Source organism: Bufo bufo, chromosome 10, assembly GCF_905171765.1.
Source record: "Bufo bufo chromosome 10, aBufBuf1.1, whole genome shotgun sequence".
NCBI lineage: Eukaryota > Metazoa > Chordata > Amphibia > Anura > Bufonidae > Bufo > Bufo bufo.
In genome coordinates this window covers 137,414,725-137,436,997 of record NC_053398.1, presented here as the reverse complement: position 1 = coordinate 137,436,997, position 22,273 = coordinate 137,414,725, and the positions used below count along the sequence as shown (strand labels likewise).

The 22,273-nt window shown below is 47.7% G+C and overlaps 1 protein-coding gene across 1 annotated transcript in view; it reads right to left on the bottom strand.

The window, feature by feature from the left end:
• Positions 1-1,140: 1,140 nt before the first annotated feature.
• Positions 1,141-22,273, bottom strand: part of TDRD12 (tudor domain containing 12) — a 65,972-nt gene continuing 44,839 nt past the window's right edge. Inside the window, exons 22-39 of the mRNA XM_040408960.1 lie at positions 21,904-22,060; positions 21,666-21,793; positions 20,359-20,547; positions 20,068-20,196; positions 18,141-18,258; positions 17,878-18,017; positions 17,528-17,748; positions 17,228-17,327; positions 16,687-16,871; positions 11,820-12,021; positions 11,519-11,611; positions 11,241-11,401; positions 4,405-4,742; positions 4,192-4,300; positions 3,923-4,036; positions 3,686-3,839; positions 3,542-3,608; positions 1,141-1,562 (exon numbers count right to left, since the gene is read on the bottom strand). Of these exons, the coding sequence (XP_040264894.1) occupies positions 1,480-1,562; positions 3,542-3,608; positions 3,686-3,839; positions 3,923-4,036; positions 4,192-4,300; positions 4,405-4,742; positions 11,241-11,401; positions 11,519-11,611; positions 11,820-12,021; positions 16,687-16,871; positions 17,228-17,327; positions 17,528-17,748; positions 17,878-18,017; positions 18,141-18,258; positions 20,068-20,196; positions 20,359-20,547; positions 21,666-21,793; positions 21,904-22,060 (2,688 nt within the window). The 3' untranslated portion in view covers positions 1,141-1,479. The remainder of the gene's footprint in view (positions 1,563-3,541; positions 3,609-3,685; positions 3,840-3,922; positions 4,037-4,191; positions 4,301-4,404; positions 4,743-11,240; positions 11,402-11,518; positions 11,612-11,819; positions 12,022-16,686; positions 16,872-17,227; positions 17,328-17,527; positions 17,749-17,877; positions 18,018-18,140; positions 18,259-20,067; positions 20,197-20,358; positions 20,548-21,665; positions 21,794-21,903; positions 22,061-22,273) is intronic.

The following is a 22,273-nucleotide window of genomic DNA, read 5'->3' as shown; positions in this document are numbered from 1 at the left end:
AATGCCAAGAGTGTGCAAAGCAGTAATCAAAGCAAAAGGTGACTACTTTGAAGAACCTAGAATATGACATATTTTCAGTTGTTTCACACTTGTTTGTTATGTATATAATTCCACATGTGTTAATTCATAGTTTTGATGCCTTCATAGTTATGAAAATAAAGAAAACTCTTTGAATGAGAAGGTGTGTCCAAACTTTTGGTCTGTACTGTATGTCAATACAAGATTTTAGTTTTTCACTTTCAATAATCTAGCAAAGATTTTGAACATTCGGTTCTCACTAACACAACGAGCAACATAATAAAATGTGAAATAAGTGAAAAGGTCTGAAGACTTTCCAGATGCACTGCAGATACTGTAACAGAACTAAGAACACAGGGACAGTTGTATACTTCAGGTCCTTTATCAAGTACACTGCTCAGATTTACTAACATGTTTGCTCCAACAATCTGTCTAAGCCGTGGAAAAACTAGGCAAAGGTGTTTAGCCCAAGATGTGACATTTAGCGCCAAAAAAGCCCCACAATTGAGGCGTAGAATTCTGTTTTAAAGGGGTTGTCCCACAAAAAATATCCTACTGTTTTCAAACCAGCACCTGGACCTGAATCCTTTTGCAATTGCATGTAATTAAAAATTTTGCATAACCACTGAAATATTCAAATAAAATGTTTCTGGATAGCGCCACCTGCTGTTTTTTTCTTTTCTTATTTCAATGCATTTGTCAGATGGATCCGCCTGACAAATGCCAGCCGTTTGCGTCCGGATTGCCGGATGCGGCAGGCCGTTCCGGCGACAGAACTGCCTGCCGGAATCCTCTGCCGCAAGTGTGAAAGCACCCTTGAAGAAACACACAGCAGACATCTCAAGTTTGCCTGAGAACTACCTGGATGTTCCATAATGCTTTTGGATGTTCTATGGACAGATGAGAAAAAAGTGTAACTTTTTTTTGGAAGAAAGAGGATATTTTACCACTGAATGTCTAGGAAGAGAAGGCGATGGTCCTCTTCCAACAGCTGATCAGGGGGTGTCAGGAGCTGGAGCCCCATCAGTCTGAGGATAGGCCATCAACATCTGACTCCTGGAAAACCCCGTTAAATTCAAGGGTTCTCTTAACTTTTTCACCGTGTGGATGTTTCCTCAATAAATTACCTGATCGGCACAACTGCTTGTGTGATATTAGTTTAGATAATGTAATGGCTGAGGGGCGACAGATCTGTCATTCACAACCTCTGTGACAATACAGCTGACACACCCAGCTTTCCCAGTAACAGATATAAGAAGGATTAGTTATGGCTCATCAGAAGAGAACTTTCTCAGAGGATACGACACAGACAGGATGTAAAGCCTCTCTACCCGTGGATGGTATAGAAAACACTAGGTAGACTGCACGCTTTGGTAGAGAGACATATACACAAGTCACCGTCTCACAGATGGTTTTACCGAGCTCCCGTTATGTTCTCGTCAGTGGCCGCACTGCCGCAGACTAATCACTGTCGGAGCTGCTGTATTCCGAGGACGTCAGGTCTTCGCTGATCACATTGTAAAACTTTTTAGGAATGTCCAATCCTAGAGAGCAGGAGAAAGGTGCGTGAGTGAATGTCTGGAGACAGCCCTCCACAATCCATGTGCTGTATGTATGTCCGAACCATCTAATAGATTGTACAGCCGAATATTACATGGAGCCCAGTGCACTGATCACTTTCATCTGACCCCTTCGGGACCTGCTTAAAGGGGTTACACGTACATTTGCCACGTGTTTCCAGTCTGGGCTTACAAACTGCAGCGCATACGCAACTCTGAATCTCTCGCTAATGCGCTAGTCAAGAGTCTAGTCAGACGCATGCGCTGTGGGTTCTAATCCCAGGCTGGGATCGCGTGGTAAGTGTGAAGGTCCGAGGTTTTAGTACTCATGCCACCCTGGTGTTTGGAGAGCACCATGCCTGTGGTACTGAGGTCACCTACATAATTTTGGTGGCCAGAAGAGCATCCTAGGGGCAAAAATGTCCCAATAGAAAGATGGGTTTTCTGGAGACTAGGAAGTCTGATGACGGGGCCTAGGTTTTTAGGCTGACGGGGAGTATGTGGCTTTGGTGCATTAATATGATTTGCAACACTGGGTTTCTGCTTGAGTGCTGGGACTCACCCGGGCAGGTGGACGGAGATAATTACCCAAGTACACAGGAAGGTGCCCATAGCTATGACCGTCACACGGGAGCTGTGGTCTGGTTTCAGGTATTCTATAGTAAGAAAGACACCAACCTTCCCTCCCAGAGGATTTTACATAATGATTTAAGATCACAAGTGTAAGTAGCCTAGAAAAAAATAAATAAATAAGATTTCCTAGCAATGAAGAGAAGGCACCCACTATTTAACCCTTAGATGACTGGGCGGTTTCCGCTTATGTTTTTCACTCCCCGCCCTACCAGAGTCATAACTTTTTTATTTTACCGTTCACATAACCCGATCTCTGCCAGGGAACGCTGTTACGGGTTCGGAAGCGCGCATCTCCCGCTTCCACACTGCTCAGATGTCGGAATATGAGGAGTGAAATGTATACAATCAGCCATATGGCTGATCGGATACATGTGTGGCGGGTCTCTGCCGTTTCAAACAGAAGAAACCCAACGGCCATGGAGCCCGCTGCACGCAGGCGCCATGTTTAAAGATGCGACTTCCACCGTACATATATGCCGGATGCCACGAAGGGGGTTAAACGCTTGGCACGATATTGCAACATGTAAACGTTGTGGCCACGGTGCGTTTTGTTTGTTTTCTGTAGTGATATCAGAAAACCGCAGAATAAAAAAAAAAAGCTAATAAAAAGGAAAATGCACTCATCTGACAAAGATGAGGTCCAATCCAACTTGCCCAGTCATGTTTAGAGTCATGGTAGATGTTACCTAGACCCAAAGACATAAGATTGCTGATTGATCCAGTCAAAGCTAGTGGAATGCATCAACGGCCCAGTGTCCGCTCCTTTCACCAAATGCTTTACCTCATCACATTTAGGCCTATTTCCCACGTCCATCTTTACACACATGACAAGATGGCCCGTGGTTCATGCGTGACGATGTCGGTGAAGGATCCGCATGTCCGTTTTTTGCCCTCCATATGTCATCCGTATTCCATGTACACTGCCAGGCTGACAATTTCCAGGGCATCTCCTGGCAATGGTCTGTGTGGTTTTCATGGACCCTTTGACCACTGACGTGTGAATACACACACATTAAATTCTATGGATATGTGAGCGGTTTGTAGAGGCCACGGACAGAACATGTCTGACATGTGAAAGAAGCCTTACCAATATTTCCCATCATCTCATGCAGCTGTTCCCATAACTCCTATACAGCTCGTATAATACTCAACCATGGCTCCAAATAAACAGTGCTCCCCCATATTTATAGGAATCCCAGAGGCAACACATCTACTGTGTGGATTGCTGAGAGTTGTCTACTGTGGGTGTCATACGCTGTATCCCCTGCACTAGACACATATGACCACAAGACCACAGTGTACACATTGTCAGATTAGAATCCAGGACTTACCAAAATTACTCCCCTTGTTTTCCTCCAAATCTTCAAAGTGGTCAAAATCAAAGCTCACGTTTCGATGCTACAAAGAAGCAGAACACACAGTAAGCACTGGGGCCCCTGTAACCCGGGCAGAAATGTCCATTTCCCATATCTTACTTTAAGCTTCAATAATTTGTCCCACAATTCTGCTTTACTCTTCTGGACAGTGATTACGGCTTCTCCGTTCTTCACTGTGCATTCCGATTTGTCTGCTACGATATCCTTGTAGAGGTCCATATCTGCGACATAGTGCTTTCCTCCAGCATAGCAACTGCGAGAAATACATCCACGTTTGCATGACAAGAAGCCGCCATCAAGTCGGAGGCTTTTAGCTTCCACTGCAAAATGGCTTACCTGAAGACGAGCCGGTCGCTGTAGAAGGTGCACTTGGGCTCGGTCACTTGTCTCAGCTTTACGGTCAAGGTCACAGAATCGTCCTTCTCAAACCATTTCACTTCTGGAAATAAACTAAAGACAAGAGAGTCTGGCTTCCTTACAACGGGCAACATACAATAAATGATGGAATTGTGCAACGTGCGTTGGAAGACAAGAGCTTTGACAGGAGAAGAAAGGGATGTTTCTCGACTATTCTAACTACAACTTTTTGCTGGACCGCCACTAACCTTGCGGAGGGGAGAGTTCTTAGATGTTCAGAGTCCCCACTCACAGGAAAGCTTTGGCTTTCGTCATCAGGATGGGGCAAGAGGTCAGCCCTGGTAATCTTCTCATTGCCTGTTAAAAAAAAGATCAGACCTGTAATACAGCTCCATGTCTGCCTCATGTGAAGGAGGGTTATAGCACTATGTATACTGATATGAATGAGGATAGGAGCATACCAGAATCTGTATTCTTCAGACATGGAGGAGGAGACATACTGATGTCTGCCGGATCGTTCTCGGGTACTACATCTTCTTCATTCCTGTTAAAAGTATATGCCGGATCGTTCTCAGGTACTACATCTTCTTCATTCCTGTTAAAAGTATATGCCGGATCGTTCTCAGGTACTACATCTTCTTCTTTCCTGTTAAAAGTATATGCCGGATCGTTCTCAGGTACTACATCTTCTTCTTTCCTGTTAGAAGTATATGCCGGATCGTTCTCGGGTACTACATCTTCTTCTTTCCTGCTAAAAGTATATGCCGGATCGTTCTCGGGTACTACATCTTCTTCTTTCCTGTTAAAAGTATAAGTTCAGTAAAAAGGAGACTTTTGTATAACTTACCAGTAAAGTCTCTTTCTCGCTCTTCCTTGGGGGACACAGGAAACCATGGGTATAGCTCTGCTCCCTAGGAGGCGTGACACTAAGTGAAAGCTGTAAGCCCCTCCTCCATCAGCTATACCCTCAGCCTGGAGAGAGAGACTGCCAGTTGCGTGTCCAAGTAGTGAAAGATAACCACCAACCGGAAAAAAAGAACCGTCAAGCCCCAACGGGGGCAACCAAGCCGGAACCACAACTGTAAACCCAAATGAAGGGCGGGTGCTGTGTCCCCCAAGGAAGAGCGAGAAAGAGACTTTACTGGTAAGTTATACAAAAGTCTCCTTTTCTCGCCCATTTTCCTTGGGGGACACAGGAAACCATGGGACGTTCCAGAGCAGTCCAAGAAGGGAGGGACCAGAACAACCAGACCAACACCCAGAGGCATCAATCAACTGCCGCCTGCAACACCAGACGGCCTAAAGCAGCGTCAGCCGACGCATGAGTATGCACCCTGTAGAATTTGGTGAAGGTGTGCAAGGAGGACCAAGTGGCCGCCTTGCAAATCTGCTCCGTAGAAGCCCGATTCCTCTGAGCCCAGGAAGCCCCGACCGCTCTAGTGGAGTGAGCGGTAACACCAAGGGGCGGAACCTTGCCCTTGGCGAGATAAGCCTCAGTAACAGCCATCTTGACAAAACGGGCGATAGCAACTTTGGACGCCGCCATCCCTCTGCGCGACCCCTCCGGAACCACAAAGAGCGAGTCAGTACGCCTGAAAGAGCTGGTTACCTCCTGATAAACCTTCAGCGCCCTGACAACGTCCAGGCGATGAAGCTTCCTCTCCCGGGGGTGGGAAGGGGAAGGACACAAGGAGGGGAGAACGATGTCCTCGTTCAGATGAAAGGTGGAGACCACCTTAGGAAGGAAGGAAGGGACCGGACGAAGAACCACCTTGTCCTGGTGGAACACTAGGAAAGGTTCCAGACAGGAGAGTGCAGCCAATTCAGACACCCTCCGAAGAGAGGTGACGGCTACAAGGAAAATAACCTTGCAGGACAGAAGCCGCAAGGAAACAGTCCGCAGAGGCTCGAAAGGAGAAGCCTGGAGCGCTGAGAGAACCAGGTTCAGGTCCCAGGGCGGTACCGGAGGGCGGTACGGAGGAACCGCGTGAGCCACGCCCTGAAGGAAAGTCTTGACAGGACCAAGGGGGGCCAGTGGGCGCTGAAACAAAATGGACAGCGCAGACACCTGACCCTTCAAAGAACTAAGACCCAGACCTTGGGCAAGGCCACTCTGAAGGAAAGACAAAACGGTGGGGAGAGAAAAGCGGAGCGGAGGAATCCCCAGATCGGCACAGAACCCCAAATAGGTCCTCCAGGTCCTATAATAGATCCTAGAAGAGGACGGCTTACGAGCGCGGATCATGGTGCGGACGACGTCCGCAGAAAAACCCCTACGCGTCAGGACGGTGGTCTCAACAGCCACGCCGTCAAACGTAGGGACCTTAAACGCGGGTGGAAGATCGGTCCCTGAGAGAGAAGATCTTCCCTGGCGGGCAGCGGCCAGGGCGCGTCCGCCAGGAGCAGCATGAGGTCGGCGTACCAAGACTGGCGGGGCCAGTCCGGAGCGACCAGAATCACCGAGACGCCTTCCGCCGCGATCTTCCGAAGGACCTTGGGCAGGAGTGGGATGGGGGGGAATATGTATGGACGCGCGAAGCCTCGCCAAGGAAGAACGAGGGCGTCGGCTCCGCAAGCTCCCGGATCCCTGGCCCTGGCCAGATAGGCGGGGACCTTGTGATTGAACTTGGAGGCCATGAGGTCCACGTCCGGCATGCCCCAACGAAGGCAAATGGCCTCGAACACCTCCGGGTGAAGAGACCACTCGCCAGGGTCGACGGTGGTGCGACTGAGGAAGTCCGCCGCCCAATTGTCCACCCCTGGAATAAAAATTGCAGATAGAGCCGGGACGTGGGCTTCCGCCCAAAGGAGAATGCTGGTGACCTCCCGCATCGCTGCTGCGCTGCGAGTGCCCCCCTGGTGGTTTATGTACGCCACGGCCGTGGCGTTGTCCGATTGCACACGAACTGGATGACCCCGCAGCAGATGAGTCCAGTGTCGCAGAGACAGAAGGGCCACTCTCAGCTCCAGGACATTGATCGAGAGTTTGGACTCCGATGGAGACCAAATGCCCTGGACGGATCGGGGAGGAAACACGCCTCCCCAGCCTAAGAGACTGGCATCGGTTGTAACCACCAGCCAGTTGAGCGGCAGAAAGGACTTGCCCAGAAGAGGGGCCTGTAACCACCAGCGGAGGGATGACCGCACCGGAGGCGATAGACGGAAGGGATGGTCCAGAGACTCCGGCGATTTGTCCCAGGAGGAGAGGATCGCCCGTTGGAGAGGGCGGGAGTGAAACTGCGCAAATGGGATCGCCTCGAAGCAGGCAACCATCTGCCCCAAGACCCGCATGCAGAAGCGGAAGGACGGTCGACGGTGGAGAAGGAGACCCCGAATCGCCCGACGGAGGGTCAGACGTTTTTCCGAGGGAAGACGTACCTCCGCCGCTCCCGTGTCTAAAAGCATTCCCAGGAAGACCAGTTGTCTGGAGGGGGGAAGGGAGGACTTGGGGAAGTTGATGACCCAACCGAACCTCGCCAGGGTCTCTAGAGTGAGATCCACGCTGGCAGCCGCTTGAGAAAGGGACGGAGCCTTGATGAGGATATCGTCCAAGTACGGCAGCAGAAAAACACCCCTGGAGCGGAGTAAGGCCAAAACCGGGGCCAGGACCTTGGTGAACACCCGGGGGGCTGTCGCCAGCCCAAAGGGAAGGGCGACAAATTGGAAGTTAAGGTCCCCCACGGCGAATCGGAGGAAGCGATGGTGACACCGGGCTACCGGAACATGGAGGTAGGCATCCTGTATATCGATGGAAGACATGAAATCTCCCCGCTCCAGGGAAGCCACCGCGGAACGGAGGGACTCCATCCGAAACCGTCGAAGGAGGAGAAAACGGTTGAGCCTTTTGAGGTCCAAAATGGGCCGCACCGAACCTCCCTTCTTGGGAACTACAAAGAGGTTCGAATAGAACCCTTGGAACCTTTCCTCTAGAGGAACGGGGGTAATCACCCCCCTGTCCAGTAAGGCTTGAACAGCCGCGGAGAACGCAGCCGCGCTTTTCGGGTCCCGCGGAGGGCGGGAGCGAAAGAACCGATCTGGAGGGAAGGACGCGAATTCGATTTTGTATCCGGAAGACACAATTTCGAGAGCCCAGGCGTCGGAGACGTGAGCCATCCAGACGTCCCTGAAAAGGAAGAGCCGGCCCCCCACCCGGGTGGGTGGGGGCGCACCTTCAGGCAGAGGACTGCTTTGCTGCGGGTGTGCGGGCAGCCTGCGGCCTGCGCCAGGAGGGCTGTGCCCGAAAAAACGGCTTCCGACGCTTATCCTGGGGAGGGGCCGAAGCGGCAGTTGCGGGGCGAGCCCCAGAGGTCCTGCGGGAGGACCGAAAACGAGACGCACCAAGGCGTCCGCGGGGGGCGCCCCTGGCTTGGGGTTGAGGAAGATGGGTGCTTTTACCACCCGTGGCTTCCGAAATAAGCTCGTCTAGGCGGGCCCCGAAAAGGCGGGAACCCGCAAAAGGTAGCCCCGCCAAGGAACGTTTGGAGGCAGCGTCCGCTTTCCAAACCTTCAGCCAGAGTTCCCTCCTGACGGAAACGGCCAGGGCGGAGGAGCGTGCTATAAGGGCTCCCGCATCAAGGGAGGCCTCACAAACAAAATTCCCAGCCCGAACAATAAGCTGGGCCAAGGAACGTAGGTCCTGGATGGGGACGTCCGAGTCCAACTCCTGCTCCAGCTGCATACCCCAAGCAGAGATTGCTTTACCCGCCCAGGCAGAGGCAAAAACCGGTCTGAGGGCAGAACCGGAGGCAGCAAAAATGCCCTTGGAAAGGGACTCCATACGACGGTCCTCCGCTGACTGAAGAGAGGACCCGTCGGGAACAGGAATGGCCGTGGTCTTTGACAGACGGGCCACAGGGGGGTCCACCTTGGGTGGGAACGACCAGGTGGCCACGACATCGGCTGGAAAAGGATAGCAAATATCCAGCTTCTTGGGATTGACAAAACGGGCGTCCGGGCGAGCCCAAGCCTTAGACACCACGGAAGAGAAATCAGAGTGGATTGGAAAGACTTTGGAGGCCTGCTTGGGTCTGATAAAGGAGACGCTAGCTGCGTCAGAGCTAGGGGGGTCATCTTGCACTTTAAAGGTGTCACGAATATCAGAGATGAGTTGACCCATCGCTGAGGCTAGCTTGGACGGCAGGGCCGAGTCCATTTCCAAATCCGAAGCCGCCAATTCACCTTCAGAGGGCGAATCCTTTGGAGAGGAGAGGCCCGTCTGAGTGCGCACGCGTGGCGGAGAGAGAGAGGCATCCGAGGAGGAGGCGCGCTCTACTCTAAAACGCTTCTGAGAGTGCCTAGCTCGGGAAGGGTCACTAAGAGAGGGTGAACCCGCCGCAGCGGCAGAAGCGGTGGACCCGGAGGGTGCGACAGTAAGAGTGGCATCCTGCGGGGTAGGCGGCCTGTCTATTAGGCAGCCCACGACATGGGTGAGGCTTTCCACGGCCTCGGACAGGGATCTAGCCCAGTCAGGCGGGTCAGAGGAAGCAGGGAGCGACACAGCAGGCAACTGAGGCTGCGGTGGAGCCCGGCATGCAGGACAGTGTGGATCAGACTGCCCCCGGGGAAAGGGTTCCCTACAAGCGGTACAGGCATGGTACCAAGGCTTGGCGGCTGCAGAAGGGTCTGACATGGTGAAAAAAATGTTGCACTTAAAGGGGGAGACCCCAGAGAAAAAACGGAACAGGGATTACACCCAGGCAGCAGCACTGGTGGCACGGAGGGGGTTAACAGTCCTACCAGACCCGCGGACAGCGCAAGCGGCAGTAGTAAGGGCAGCAGACTGAAGGAGGCTGTGGAGGAGTGGCAGCAGGCACGGAGGGTGACTCCTGAGGAAAGATGAAGAGCTTCATGATCGGACGGCAGCAGAGGATTCCACGCAGCACTAGAGATGTGCTGCCCGACGAAGCAGGAAGCAGCGGAGCGCATGTGGGGAACTCCGCCCCCCCCGCCGCGCTGAAGGAGAAGGCAGAGCCACGCGCGCGGCAAAATGATTTAACCCCCAAAAAAGATGAAGTGCCGGCCAAGCTAAAATGGCGCCGTTCGCGCCAAGTACGCGGCCCCCGCCGCGCCTGGATGAGGCAGACGGCCTCCTGCCCACAGCCGTCCCCCTGATGCCCTGCCGCTGGAGAAGACCGAAGTCCCCCCAAAGGATGCCCGGTAAGTTGCCGGCCCTGTTATGCCCATAAGAGCCCCCAAGAGAAAATGTGTCCCTGAAAAGGGGCACCGAACCTCCCAGCTGGGATGGTAGGGAATGCGGGGAGGCGGTCTAACTGAAGCTCCCCCTCACCATCAAGGTGCCCCCAATGAAAATGTGCCCCTGAAAGGGGCACCAAAAACCTCCCTGGGGGGGAGGGGGGGGGGTTGGGGGGAGGATGATGGATGGAAAACGCTCGTGAGCCTTCAAGCGTAGTCGTAGCAGCGGTGGGAGGGAGGGAAAGGGGGAGGCTGGAGCAGCCACTCTCACCATCCGCTGTCTTCACCCTCAATCCATCCAGCAGGGTCGCCCCTTCAGCTACTGGCACCGCAGTGGCAGGAAGCCGGGGGAGGGACTTGGCGTGCGGGCGACCCTTGAGCTGGCGGGACGCAGGGGAGCGAGGCTGCCCTGGTCCACCTTGTCTTCTGTGGGGGAGGCGGCAGTGCGGAATTACCGGCACTGGCGCAACTCAACCCCGGGAGAAACAGAGGGGTCTAATGCGCCTCTGTTGTCCCTGCAAGTAGAAAAATAAAAATAAAAAATTATAGGAAAGCGACCCTGCCTAAGCAGGGAGTGTCTTGCCTCCTTGGACACTAAGCAAAAACTGTCAGTCTCTCTCTCCAGGCTGAGGGTATAGCTGATGGAGGAGGGGCTTACAGCTTTCACTTAGTGTCACGCCTCCTAGGGAGCAGAGCTATACCCATGGTTTCCTGTGTCCCCCAAGGAAAATGGGTGAGAAAGAAGAATATTTGGGCAACGCTTTTCCCAAGATACATGGGGCACAGTGAGTCTTTCCCAGGGACTATTTGTAACTCACATCAAAGTTTTCTCATCTCTAAAATGTGATAATTGTGTGCAAGTCTGTTCTCATGGAATTACCTGGACGTTGCCCAGATAGTGCTACCCCCTTTCTTTGCTGAAGCTCCTATTAAGGCTATGGCTGATGAAGCAAAGTAGGATAAATTGGAATATGCATAGCACAAACATCTCCTTCTATATGACCCGTACGGGAAGCCATATGTAAGTTCTGATGCAATATTTAACAGTTTACACATCACAATTGTGTGATTTTAGGAACGCACTTGATTCCATTCAGATACAAACCTATTGGCAGGCGTTTGTGAGGATCTGCTGGGCTCCAGCAGAGCTTTCAGTTGAAGAATGTGCTGAGGGTTGTCTGTACCCAGTCCTGTGGATAGGATTTCTTGCCGTACATTAAGGTCATATACGCAGGATGCCAAATCTGACAATCGAGTCACCTGCACCTAAAATGAGAGTTGAAGGGGATAAAACAGACATTAAAAATATGAAGCAGCTTCACCTCTGCCTTGAAGCTACCCATCTGCTGGGGCTGGTCACACACATCAGCCGTCTGCTCTTACCATAGGATCCAGCCAGTACGTGTCTCCAAGATGAAGAACGACTTTAGCTCTGTGCTGCTTCCCTCTGACACTTCTGGTAATCATTTTTGTCACCTAAGACATACACCAGAGATGAAACGTTAACACCAAGATACTAGGAATGTAAGGAAATGTAATCCTGCGGGTACCTATAGGCTCTACACGGGAGGGCTGCTCTCATACCTGCTGGGGTTTCATGTGTGGACTAATTATTTAAGAAATATATAATAAAGAGTGACTTCCTACTCAATGAGCATGTTATACAGCACGTTCCAAAACTCACTTTTGGATCCCATGTGTCTTCATTGTCAACAGGTTTCACCCTACACACAATGAACTCCCTGAACTGTGCAGGGACTGACTGAAAGGCAACTGGCAGCAGGAATAGCGTATGGATGGGAATCACATCTGTCCGACCGTCATCGACGTACTGAATGTGTGCAAACAAGACGGTGTCTATGGTTTTTGTAGATAAAACCTGTACCCTGTTAAAAGACAAAATCAATAACAGTGGACCATGTCTAAAGAGCTTTTATATGTCCTATCAGTGCATAAAAATCTAGAAGCAGGGAGTCCCTCCGCACACCCAGATGTCACATGCTGGCCAACATGAAATCATAAAAAGCCCTACAAACACACGGCCTACGTGCAGCTCGGTCCCCCTAACACGGCCTCTTCAAGCAGCTGATCCGCGGGGGTGACGGTAGTCCGACCCCACAAATCTGATATCGCTGGCCTATCCTGAGGATGGGACATCATCAATACTGTACTCCCAGAAAACCCCTTCAATGCCAGGGTGCCAGGACTACGATGGTTGCACAACACTACATGGTATGCTTTTTAGGTTTCCTTTCTTTCTGACATTTGCCTCCTGAAAAATGATGGTTCCTCAGATTGCAGAGATCTGTAGTGTCACCACCATTAACCACCTCCGGACCGCCGTACGCAGCGACGCGTCCTGGAGGTGGTTGATTGATTCCGCCTGGACGCGCCGGCGCGTCCTCTCGCAAGACGCGAGATTTCCTGTGAACGCGCGCACACAGGCCCACGCGTTCACAGGATCGGAAGGTAAGCGAGTGGATCTCCAGCCTGCCAGCGGCGATCGTTCGCTGGCAGGCTGGAGATGTGATTTTTTTAACCCCTAACAGGTATATTAGACGCTGTTTTGATAACAGCGTCTAATATACCTGCTACCTGGTCCTCTGGTGGTCCCCTTTGTTTGGATCGACCACCAGAGGACACAGGTAGCTCAGTAAAGTAGCACCAAGCACCACTACACTACACTACACCCCCCCCCCCGTCACTTATTAACCCCTGATCACCCCATATAGACTCCCTGATCACCCCCCTGTCATTGATTACCCCCCTGTCATTGATCACCCCCCTGTAAAGCTCCATTTAGACTTCCGCATGATTTTTACGGATCCACTGATAAATGGATCGGATCCGCAAAACGCATACGGACGTCTGAATGGAGCCTTACAAGGGCGTGATCAATGACTGTGGTGATCACCCCATATAGACTCCCTGATCACCCCCCTGTCATTGATCACCCCCCTGTAAAGCTCCATTTAGACGTCCGCATGATTTTTACGGATCCACTGATAGATGGATCGGATCCGCAGAACGCATACGGACATCTGAATGGAGCCTTATAGGGGGGTGATCACCCCATATAGACTCCCTGATCACCCCCCTGTCATTGATCACTCCCCTGTCATTGATCACCCCCCTGTCATTGATCACCCCCCTGTAAGGCTCCATTCAGACATTTTTTTGGCCCAAGTTAGCGGAAATTTTTTATTAAGTCTCATATTCCACTAACTTGTGTCAAAAAATAAAATCTCACATGAACTCACCATACCCCTCACGGAATCCAAATGCGTAAAATTTTTTAGACATTTATATTCCAGACTTCTTCTCACGCTTTAGGGCCCCTAGAATGCCAGGGCAGTATAAATACCCCACATGTGACCCCATTTCGGAAAGAAGACACCCCAAGGTATTCGCTGAGGGGCATATTGAGTCCATGAAAGATTGAAATTTTTGTCCCAAGTTAGCGGAAAGGGAGACTTTGTGAGAAAAAAATAAATTTCTGCTAACTTGTGCCAAAAAAAAAAAATTTCTATGAACTCGCCATGCCCCTCATTGAACACCTTAGGGTGTCTTCTTTCCAAAATGGGGTCACATGTGGGGTATTTATACTGCCCTGGCATTTTAGGGGCCCTAAAGCGTGAGAAGAAGTCTGGGATCCAAATGTCTAAAAATGCCCTCATAAAAGGAATGTGGGCCCCTTTGCGCATCTAGGCTGCAAAAAAGTGTCACACATGTGGTATCGCCGATACCAGATGTGTGACACTTTTTTGCAGCCTAGGTGGGCAAAGGGGCCCACATTCCAAAGAGCACCTTTCGGATTTCACAGGTCATTTACCTACTTACCACACATTAGGGCCCCTGGAAAATGCCAGGGCAGTATAACTACCCCACAAGTGACCCCATTTTGGAAAGAAGACACCCCAAGGTATTCTGAGGGGCATGGCGAGTTCCTAGAATTTTTTTTAAAAATTTTGCAAAAAAAACGACATCCATATATAAATTTTGCTCTAAATTTATTGTTCTACATGTCTTTGATAAAAAAAAAATGTTTGGGTAAAAAAAAAAATGGTTTGGGTAAAAGTTATAGCGTTTACAAACTATGGTCCAAAAATGTGAATTTCCGCTTTTTGAAGCAGCTCTGACTTTCTGAGCACCTGTCATGTTTCCTGAGGTTCTACAATGGCCAGACAGTACAAACACCCCACAAATGACCCCATTTCGGAAAGTAGACACCCTAAGGTATTCGCTGATGAGCTAGTGAGTTCATAGAACTTTTTATTTTTTGTCACAAGTTAGCGGAAAATGATGATGATTTTTATTTATTTTTTTTCTTACAAAGTCTCATATTCCACTAACTTGTGACAAAAAATAAAAACTTCCATGAACTCACTATGCCCATCAGCGAATACCTTGGGGTGTCTTCTTTCCAAAATGGGGTCACTTGTGGGGTAGTTATACTGCCCTGGCATTCTAGGGGCCCAAATGTGTGGTAAGGAGTTTGAAATCAAATTCTGTAAAAAATGACCAGTGAAATCCGAAAGGTGCTCTTTGGAATATGGGCCCCTTTGCCCACCTAGGCTGCAAAAAAGTGTCACACATGTGGTATCTCCGTACTCAGGAGAAGTTGGGCAATGTGTTTTGGGGTGTCTTTTTACATATACTCATGCTGGGTGAGAGAAATATCTTGGCAAAAGACAACTTTGTATAAAAAAATGGGAAAAGTTGTCTTTTGCCAAGATATTTCTCTCACCCAGCATGAGTATATGTAAAAAGACACCCCAAAACACATTGCCCAACTTCTCCTGAGTACGGAGATACCACATGTGTGACACTTTTTTGCAGCCTAGGTGGGCAAAGGGGCCCATATTCCAAAGAGCACCTTTCGGATTTCACCGGCCATTTTTTACAGAATTTGATTTCAAACTCCTTACCACACATTTGGGCCCCTAGAATGCCAGGGCAGTATAACTACCCCACAAGTGACCCCATTTTGGAAAGAAGACACCCCAAGGTATTCGCTGATGGGCATAGTGAGTTCATAGAAGTTTTTATTTTTTGTCACAAGTTAGTGGAATATGAGACTTTGTAAGAAAAAATAAATAAAAAATAAAAATCATCATCATTTTCCGCTAACTTGTGACAAAAAATAAAAAGTTCTATGAACTCACTATGCCCATCAGCGAATACCTTAGGGTGTCTACTTTCCGAAATGGGGTCATTTGTGGGGTGTTTGTACTGTCTGGGCATTGTAGAACCTCAGGAAACATGACAGGTGCTCAGAAAGTCAGAGCTGCTTCAAAAAGCGGAAATTCACATTTTTGTACCATAGTTTGTAAACGCTATAAGTTTTACCCAAACCATTTTTTTTTTACCCAAACATTTTTTTTTTATCAAAGACATCTAGAACAATAAATTTAGAGCAAAATTTATATATGGATGTCGTTTTTTTTGCAAAATTTTACAACTGAAAGTGAAAAATGTCATTTTTTTGCAAAAAAATCATTAAATTTCGATTAATAACAAAAAAAGTAAAAATGTCAGCAGCAATGAAATACCACCAAATGAAAGCTCTATTAGTGAGAAGAAAAGGAGGTAAAATTCATTTGGGTGGTAAGTTGCATGACCGAGCAATAAACGGTGAAAGTAGTGTAGGTCAGAAGTGTAAAAAGTGGCCTGGTCTTTCAGGGTGTTTAAGCTATGGGGGCTGAGGTGGTTAAAGGGGTTTTCCAGGCTTTTAATATTGATGACCTATCCTGAGGATAGGTCATCAATATCAAATATCGGCAGGGGTCCGACACCCCCGCCGATCAGCTGTATGGAGGGAAGGCACGCGAACAGAGTGTGTGCCGTCTCCTCTCTCTTCCCGCTCACTGTCAACATAGCAGCGGCGAGCAGGATGAGAGACAGGGGACAGCACAAGCGCATAGAGCGTGCCTTCTGGTCATACAGCTGATCAGCTGGGTGTCGGACCCCCGCCAATCTGATATTGATGACCTGTCCTGAGGATGGATCATCAATATTAAAAGCCCAGAGAACGCCGTTAAGAGGGCCATATATATTAGATGTATACCGACCAAAGCTACCAATTATGGCAGGATCTGTCGGCCATCATGCCTGGACCTTCTGTTTTCAGGAAGCGAAGCTGCTGCCAAAGTTGACAAGCAACAGTTTTCTCCCATCCACCATTGAAAATCCCTGAGCCGAGCATGCATATGTGTATGTGGGGAAGGGGGGGGAATGTCGGGAGACATAGCTGTCAGCCAACACCTAGTGGAGATGTACGGCCACCTTTTGCAATTCCAAATATGCAATACAATGTTGTCGGATAATTCTCACAATGCAACAGTCCAGGTTGAGTGGCAGATGTGGATATATTAGCAATTTTCATCCCACAGAAATGTGACCAGCCCCCAAAGTGTGAATAAAAAGTGGGAAATAGTTGTCAGACACAGCCACGTACGGGGGCCTACAGGCTGCATTTGTAATTAAGTCTTGGATTAAGAAATCTGAATCTATGCTGGTTTATAGAATTAGCAGCAGAATATGGGAAGTACCTGTAATAATCTGAGGCATCACTTATGGCATACAAATGTTTGCACTCCACTTGGCGCACTGGCTCTTTATTATTTGGTGACCCGTAATATTCATTGAGTTCTGCAGCAAGTTTATTGTATGGATCGTTTTTGGTTACTACACGACCACGGAATCGAGCTGCATCCACAATACAGAGAGGGACGACCTGTGCAAAAAAGAAAAAAACAGGAGTGCAAAAGTTATGGCCCCTTAACTGTGATCATGTTAGGCTCAGACGGCCACAACGTGGGCGCGTTTTATCATTCATATCACAGCTGCAAATCCTGGTCCGAACCCAGCTCCAAACTTTATCATAGGGAACTATGATGCGGCGAGTTTAGAGTGTTAGACCAATGGCTGGGCTGGGATTTTAGGCTGTGATATGAACACTCAACTGCCTCCCATTGTGGTAATCTGAATGAGGCCTTGATGTAATCAACCCCCAGCAATTACTGCAGGAGTATAGCTGTATCTTGAATAGTAAAGCAAAAATCATAGCTATTGTGATCAGATGCAACTTACCGTTATATACTGGTCACTCTCTGGAATGGTGGCTTCTCCACAACGAAAGTCCACTGAGGGGTTAATATGATGCCGATGAGGACAAGCACCATCATCTTGCCTGGGTGAGGAAAAGGTAAATATATATGCAACACAGAAACAAGGATAGGGTCAGGAATATATCCTATCATATTTGCATTGCTATGACGGTATTTTAGTACTGTTATATTACAGACGGGTTACCTAGAACCTGGAGTCGGGTGAAACTTCAGGTTCTAGGTCAGCCTACACACATGTAAGAATAAAAACACTGCCACTTACTTGCAATAGCCAAAGGATTTCAGGTAAGGGCAGAGCTCCTGATCCCGCTTCTTGTTTTCCCAGCTCTGTAACAATCCCTGAGCATGAGCGATGAGTGCAGGTGGGACTTCGGCCTGTGCTTGCTTCATGCTCTTCAATAAATCAATGGCGAAGCTTGCGTGTTTCTCGGTCATCAGAATAACAGATTTGGCCCTCAAATGGTCATCTTTCTGCATCGATATCTAGATTAGAAAATTGCATTGTGTAGATCATCATGAGAAGATCAAGCAACAGATACACTGAGGAGTGCAGGGAGGATAAGGTGCAAAGGGATCACCTCTAACAGAGCAGAATATATAAACTTCCGATACCTTATCAATGCTGCACTGAATATACTCCAGCAAAGAAAACAGGCGGAGATTCAAAACGCCGACATTTTCAGGAAAACTGTAATGAATGACGCATGTGGCGTCGGTGATCTCCAGGAGAGGAACATAGTCATCGGTCACCACTGCAACAGAAACATAATAAAGGGAGGGTCTGACTTTGATCTAATTACAGATAGTTGTAATACTGACGCATTTTAGCATCTGTATTACACCCACAACACACAAACAAAGATATAGCCGCTTACCCAGGACCACGACTGTTCGGAGACCTGACGACCTCTTCCACTGCTCTACGATATGGCTGAACTTATACACAAGACGACTATGCAGCAATAAGCTGTACAGTGAGGCGGTCTGAACGGCCTGCAAGGAGAAGCAAGAACAGCATCATAATTTACATGACAGATACACAGCCTGCAGCTTGCACTGAAGACTGACTGGTCATGGGATTTTTGCCACGGGCGGAAAAAGGATAGGACAGGCTGGAGATAAATCCACCCAATCCTATTGTTTTCCCAACACGTGCACTGCCAAAAATGACTGGCGGCCCCTTATCCCTGCTGCCCACAATAGAAACTTCTAATTCCTACATTATACATGGAGAGCTCACCAGAATAGAGCACGGCCTGCTACAACCAGCCGGGACAATGTGTAATTCAACCAATGGCCGGCTCTCAAGTAATTAATGTAACATTTATTACCTATTTATTTCATGTGCAAACAGAATATATACAGAAAAATTATAAAAAATATAAAAGATACAATTCATATAGAAAAAAAACATATAAAAATATAGTGATCTATTAGTATTTATAATTCATCATAGTCACGGTCCCTCTTACAGCTCCAATTGCGGAGCTCAGGCAAACGTTGGAATTTAGACTCAATTCATATGCTGCGGTTAAGTATCTCTCTATATGTTATGTTCGCATGTGGCGTGCTACTAATACCGTTCCAGGTAAGTGTTGAAAGTTCGATCTCCTTATATTTCCGTGGTACGCTTGTCTGTTAGTACTGGTATGGGTGTACTTATTACAAACCGGATTCCAAAAAAGTTGGGACACTATACAAATCGTGAATAAAAACTGAATGCAATGATGTGGAGATGGCAACTTCTAATATTTTATTCAGAATAGAACATAAATCACGGAACAAAAGTTTAAACTGAGAAAATGTACCATTTTAAGGGAAAAATATGTTCATGTTCATATACACATGTTGCGATATACCTCTCATATATATATATGTATGTATAATGGTGACACATTTATACTTTATCAGATCTTATATGTTTCTAACATAAAAAATATAATAAAATAAAACCATAAACAAACATCATGTGATAATGTAGAAACAAATATAGACAATATAGTATCATAATATGATGATATTAAATAAAAATAACTTTCAACACTAACCTGGAACGGTATTAGTAGCACGCCACATACGAAGATAACATATAGAGAGATACGTAACCGCAGCATATGAATTGAGTCTAAGTTCCAAAGTTTGCGTGAGCTCCGCAATTGGAGCTGTAAGAGGGACCGTGACTATGATGAATTATAAATACTAATATATCACTATATTTTTTCTATATGAATTGTATCTTTTATATTTTTTATAATTTTTCTGTATACAGGTGAAACTCGAAAAATTTGAATATCGTGCAAAGTTAATTTATTTCAGTAATCTAACTTAAAAGGTGAAACTAACATATGAGACTCATTACAGGCAAAGCGAGATATTTGAAGCCTTTATTTGTTATAATTTGGATAATTATGGCTTACAGCTTATGAAACCCCAAAGTCACAATCTCAGGTCCCCTTTGCTCAGGGGGTATGGATTAATTATCTGACTGGGAGGGTGACACTTTGAGCCTAGAATATTGAACCTTTTCTCAAAATTCTAATTTCAAGCTGCATTAATGCAATTCCTTTTACTTTGCATTGCTGAAATAAATGGACTTTTGCACGATATTCTAATTTTTCGAGTTTCACCTGTATATATTCTGTTTGCATATGAAATGTATAGGGAATAAATGTTATATTAATTACTTGAGAGCCGGCCATTGGTCGAATTAAACTTCTAATTCCGCCAACTTTTGGAATCCTTTCTCTATATTCCCATGACAAGGTCAGAACAGCTGACCTTATGTAGAGGATCAACACTTACCTTATGCACTAATTCAGCTTCTTCATCATTTTTGGTGAAAATGAGGATTTTCTGCACCTTGACTGGTGTGAAGTCTAAACAGTGCGTCAATAGTGACATTTTGTCACAGTCAAGGCAAAGCTGGATGACCTAGGTGAAAAGATGGAAGTAACTGCACTACCGCAGAGGAACGGTATGAGATCTGAAGTAGCAAGTGCCGTTTCCAGAACAGTAATGCATAGAAAACACATAAGCTGAGCATTTAATTGTACCATTCTCTTTCATACAGAAGACATCAGGAAGGGAGAATACCTGCTGGACATTGGCAAAGACCGCTGCCTGCTCCATCTTGGTGATCACAATGCGTGGAGTTGCCATGTATTGCAGTACAAGCTGCATGTCATGGGTCCATTTGCTTCCGACAGCCACAATTTGCTGAGGCGCGCCGTCCCTGTTCTCTACGCTCACTATTTTCTTATAGATCTGAAGTATTTCAGAAATCTGAAAACAGAGATGATGAGAAATTAATATACAGAAAATATCTGCAGCTTGCATCAGCAGGCAAGGGGGAACTATAGAGAGCAGCCACCAATTAGCTGGTAATGGGGGCGACCATGAATGACACAGATATGTAAGGTGGGCTGTGCAGATATGGGAAAAGGAAACCACCTAGTGGTCCCAATAGGAGTTCCGCGATCATCAGTGGGACAAGTTTCCACCAAACCAAAGTTTCCTACGAAAGCAATCCCACTGACCCCTTCTTCTGCACCACATATACAATGCAGTCGGCAGATCACGCGCGGTGTCTGTATAAAGTACAGCGAGTGTCGGCTATAATGTACAACCAACACCCTGGTGCAATGGACAGGACTGGAGATAATGCCAATCCTAGCCATTTAATCCCGTAGATCCTGAACTCCAATGTGACTTCAGCATTTACCCCCAGTTTAGAGATTACTCTCCTGTGTAGACAGCCTAACAGTCTATCCTGTATGGCTGACATCATACAAACTACAGGATTACATTAAAGGGGTTATCCAAGAAATGATCAGGATGACCTACCCTCAGGGCAAGTAATCATTATCACATCGGTGGGGGCCCAAGTCCGGCAGGCTAATGAATAGGTAATCAATATTATTTCCAGGATAACACCTTTAACAACTATCAGCTCTCAGACACCTCCCCTCCTCACTTCTTCTGTATCATTTTGGCCCTAAAAGACTAGGAGTGCGGTCATATAACTGGTGGGCCCATAAAGTGATTAGCTGCACAGTTGTAAAACCCCTTGACTATCTGTGTGTGCTGTTTGCAGACTCTCCAGTGTATCCTATGAGATGCAGCATTGCACTGCTTCCTGGAGGTAAAAACCTATCACAAGCAGGAGGCAGGGGAGACTGGCTGAAGATGCATCACACTGGAATACCCTGAGACATTGCAATGTAAGGTAGCTGACAGCAGCTTTAAATCACAGAACTATAACTTGCTGTCCTTAGAAAGGACTTGGAGAAGAGCAAGTGCAGCAAGCCAGATGTATGATGGGAAATGTAGGGGCCAAATCTAGCTGAACATCGATTTCAAGCATTTGTGAATCAAAACCAAAATGCTGGTCCCTTGCTCACCTCGGATCCTGCTTTGGAGAACAGCACGTCCACTTCATCAAAGACCAGATTACACAGGCGAAGGAGGAGACGACCGTGATGTGCCAAACATCTCAGCAAACTATGCGGGGTAGTGACAAGCACGTCACCTGTCCAGATAAACAGAGGTTAAACCAAAGCACAGGACCCCCCCCTGCCCCCAAAAAAAAAAAAAAAAAGACATTTAGAAGTAATCCTGAAGGTACAACATCCAGCTCACATTGCCTTCTGAAGTTTATGTTCTCAAGATCTTCTTTTTTGAGCCCGACCAAGAGCAGCATGGGGCTCAGGAGCCGCGTGTATTTACTGAGGTCCAGCAGCAGGTCATACACAAGGTGGGCTTTATTCCATCCAGGACAGATAATCACTGCGAGGGGCTAGGAATGAAGCAGGATAAGTGAGAATCTCCCTTGGCATCTAATAATCCCCAAATTCTCATCATTTACCAATCACTGATCTCACAACCCCTACAGCAGAAAATGCAAAACAGTGACACAGGATAGGAAAAAATTTAGATCGGTGGAGACCCGCCAACTGGGCCCCCCCCCACAAACCATGAGAATGGGGGTCCCATGCCCCCACATGAATGG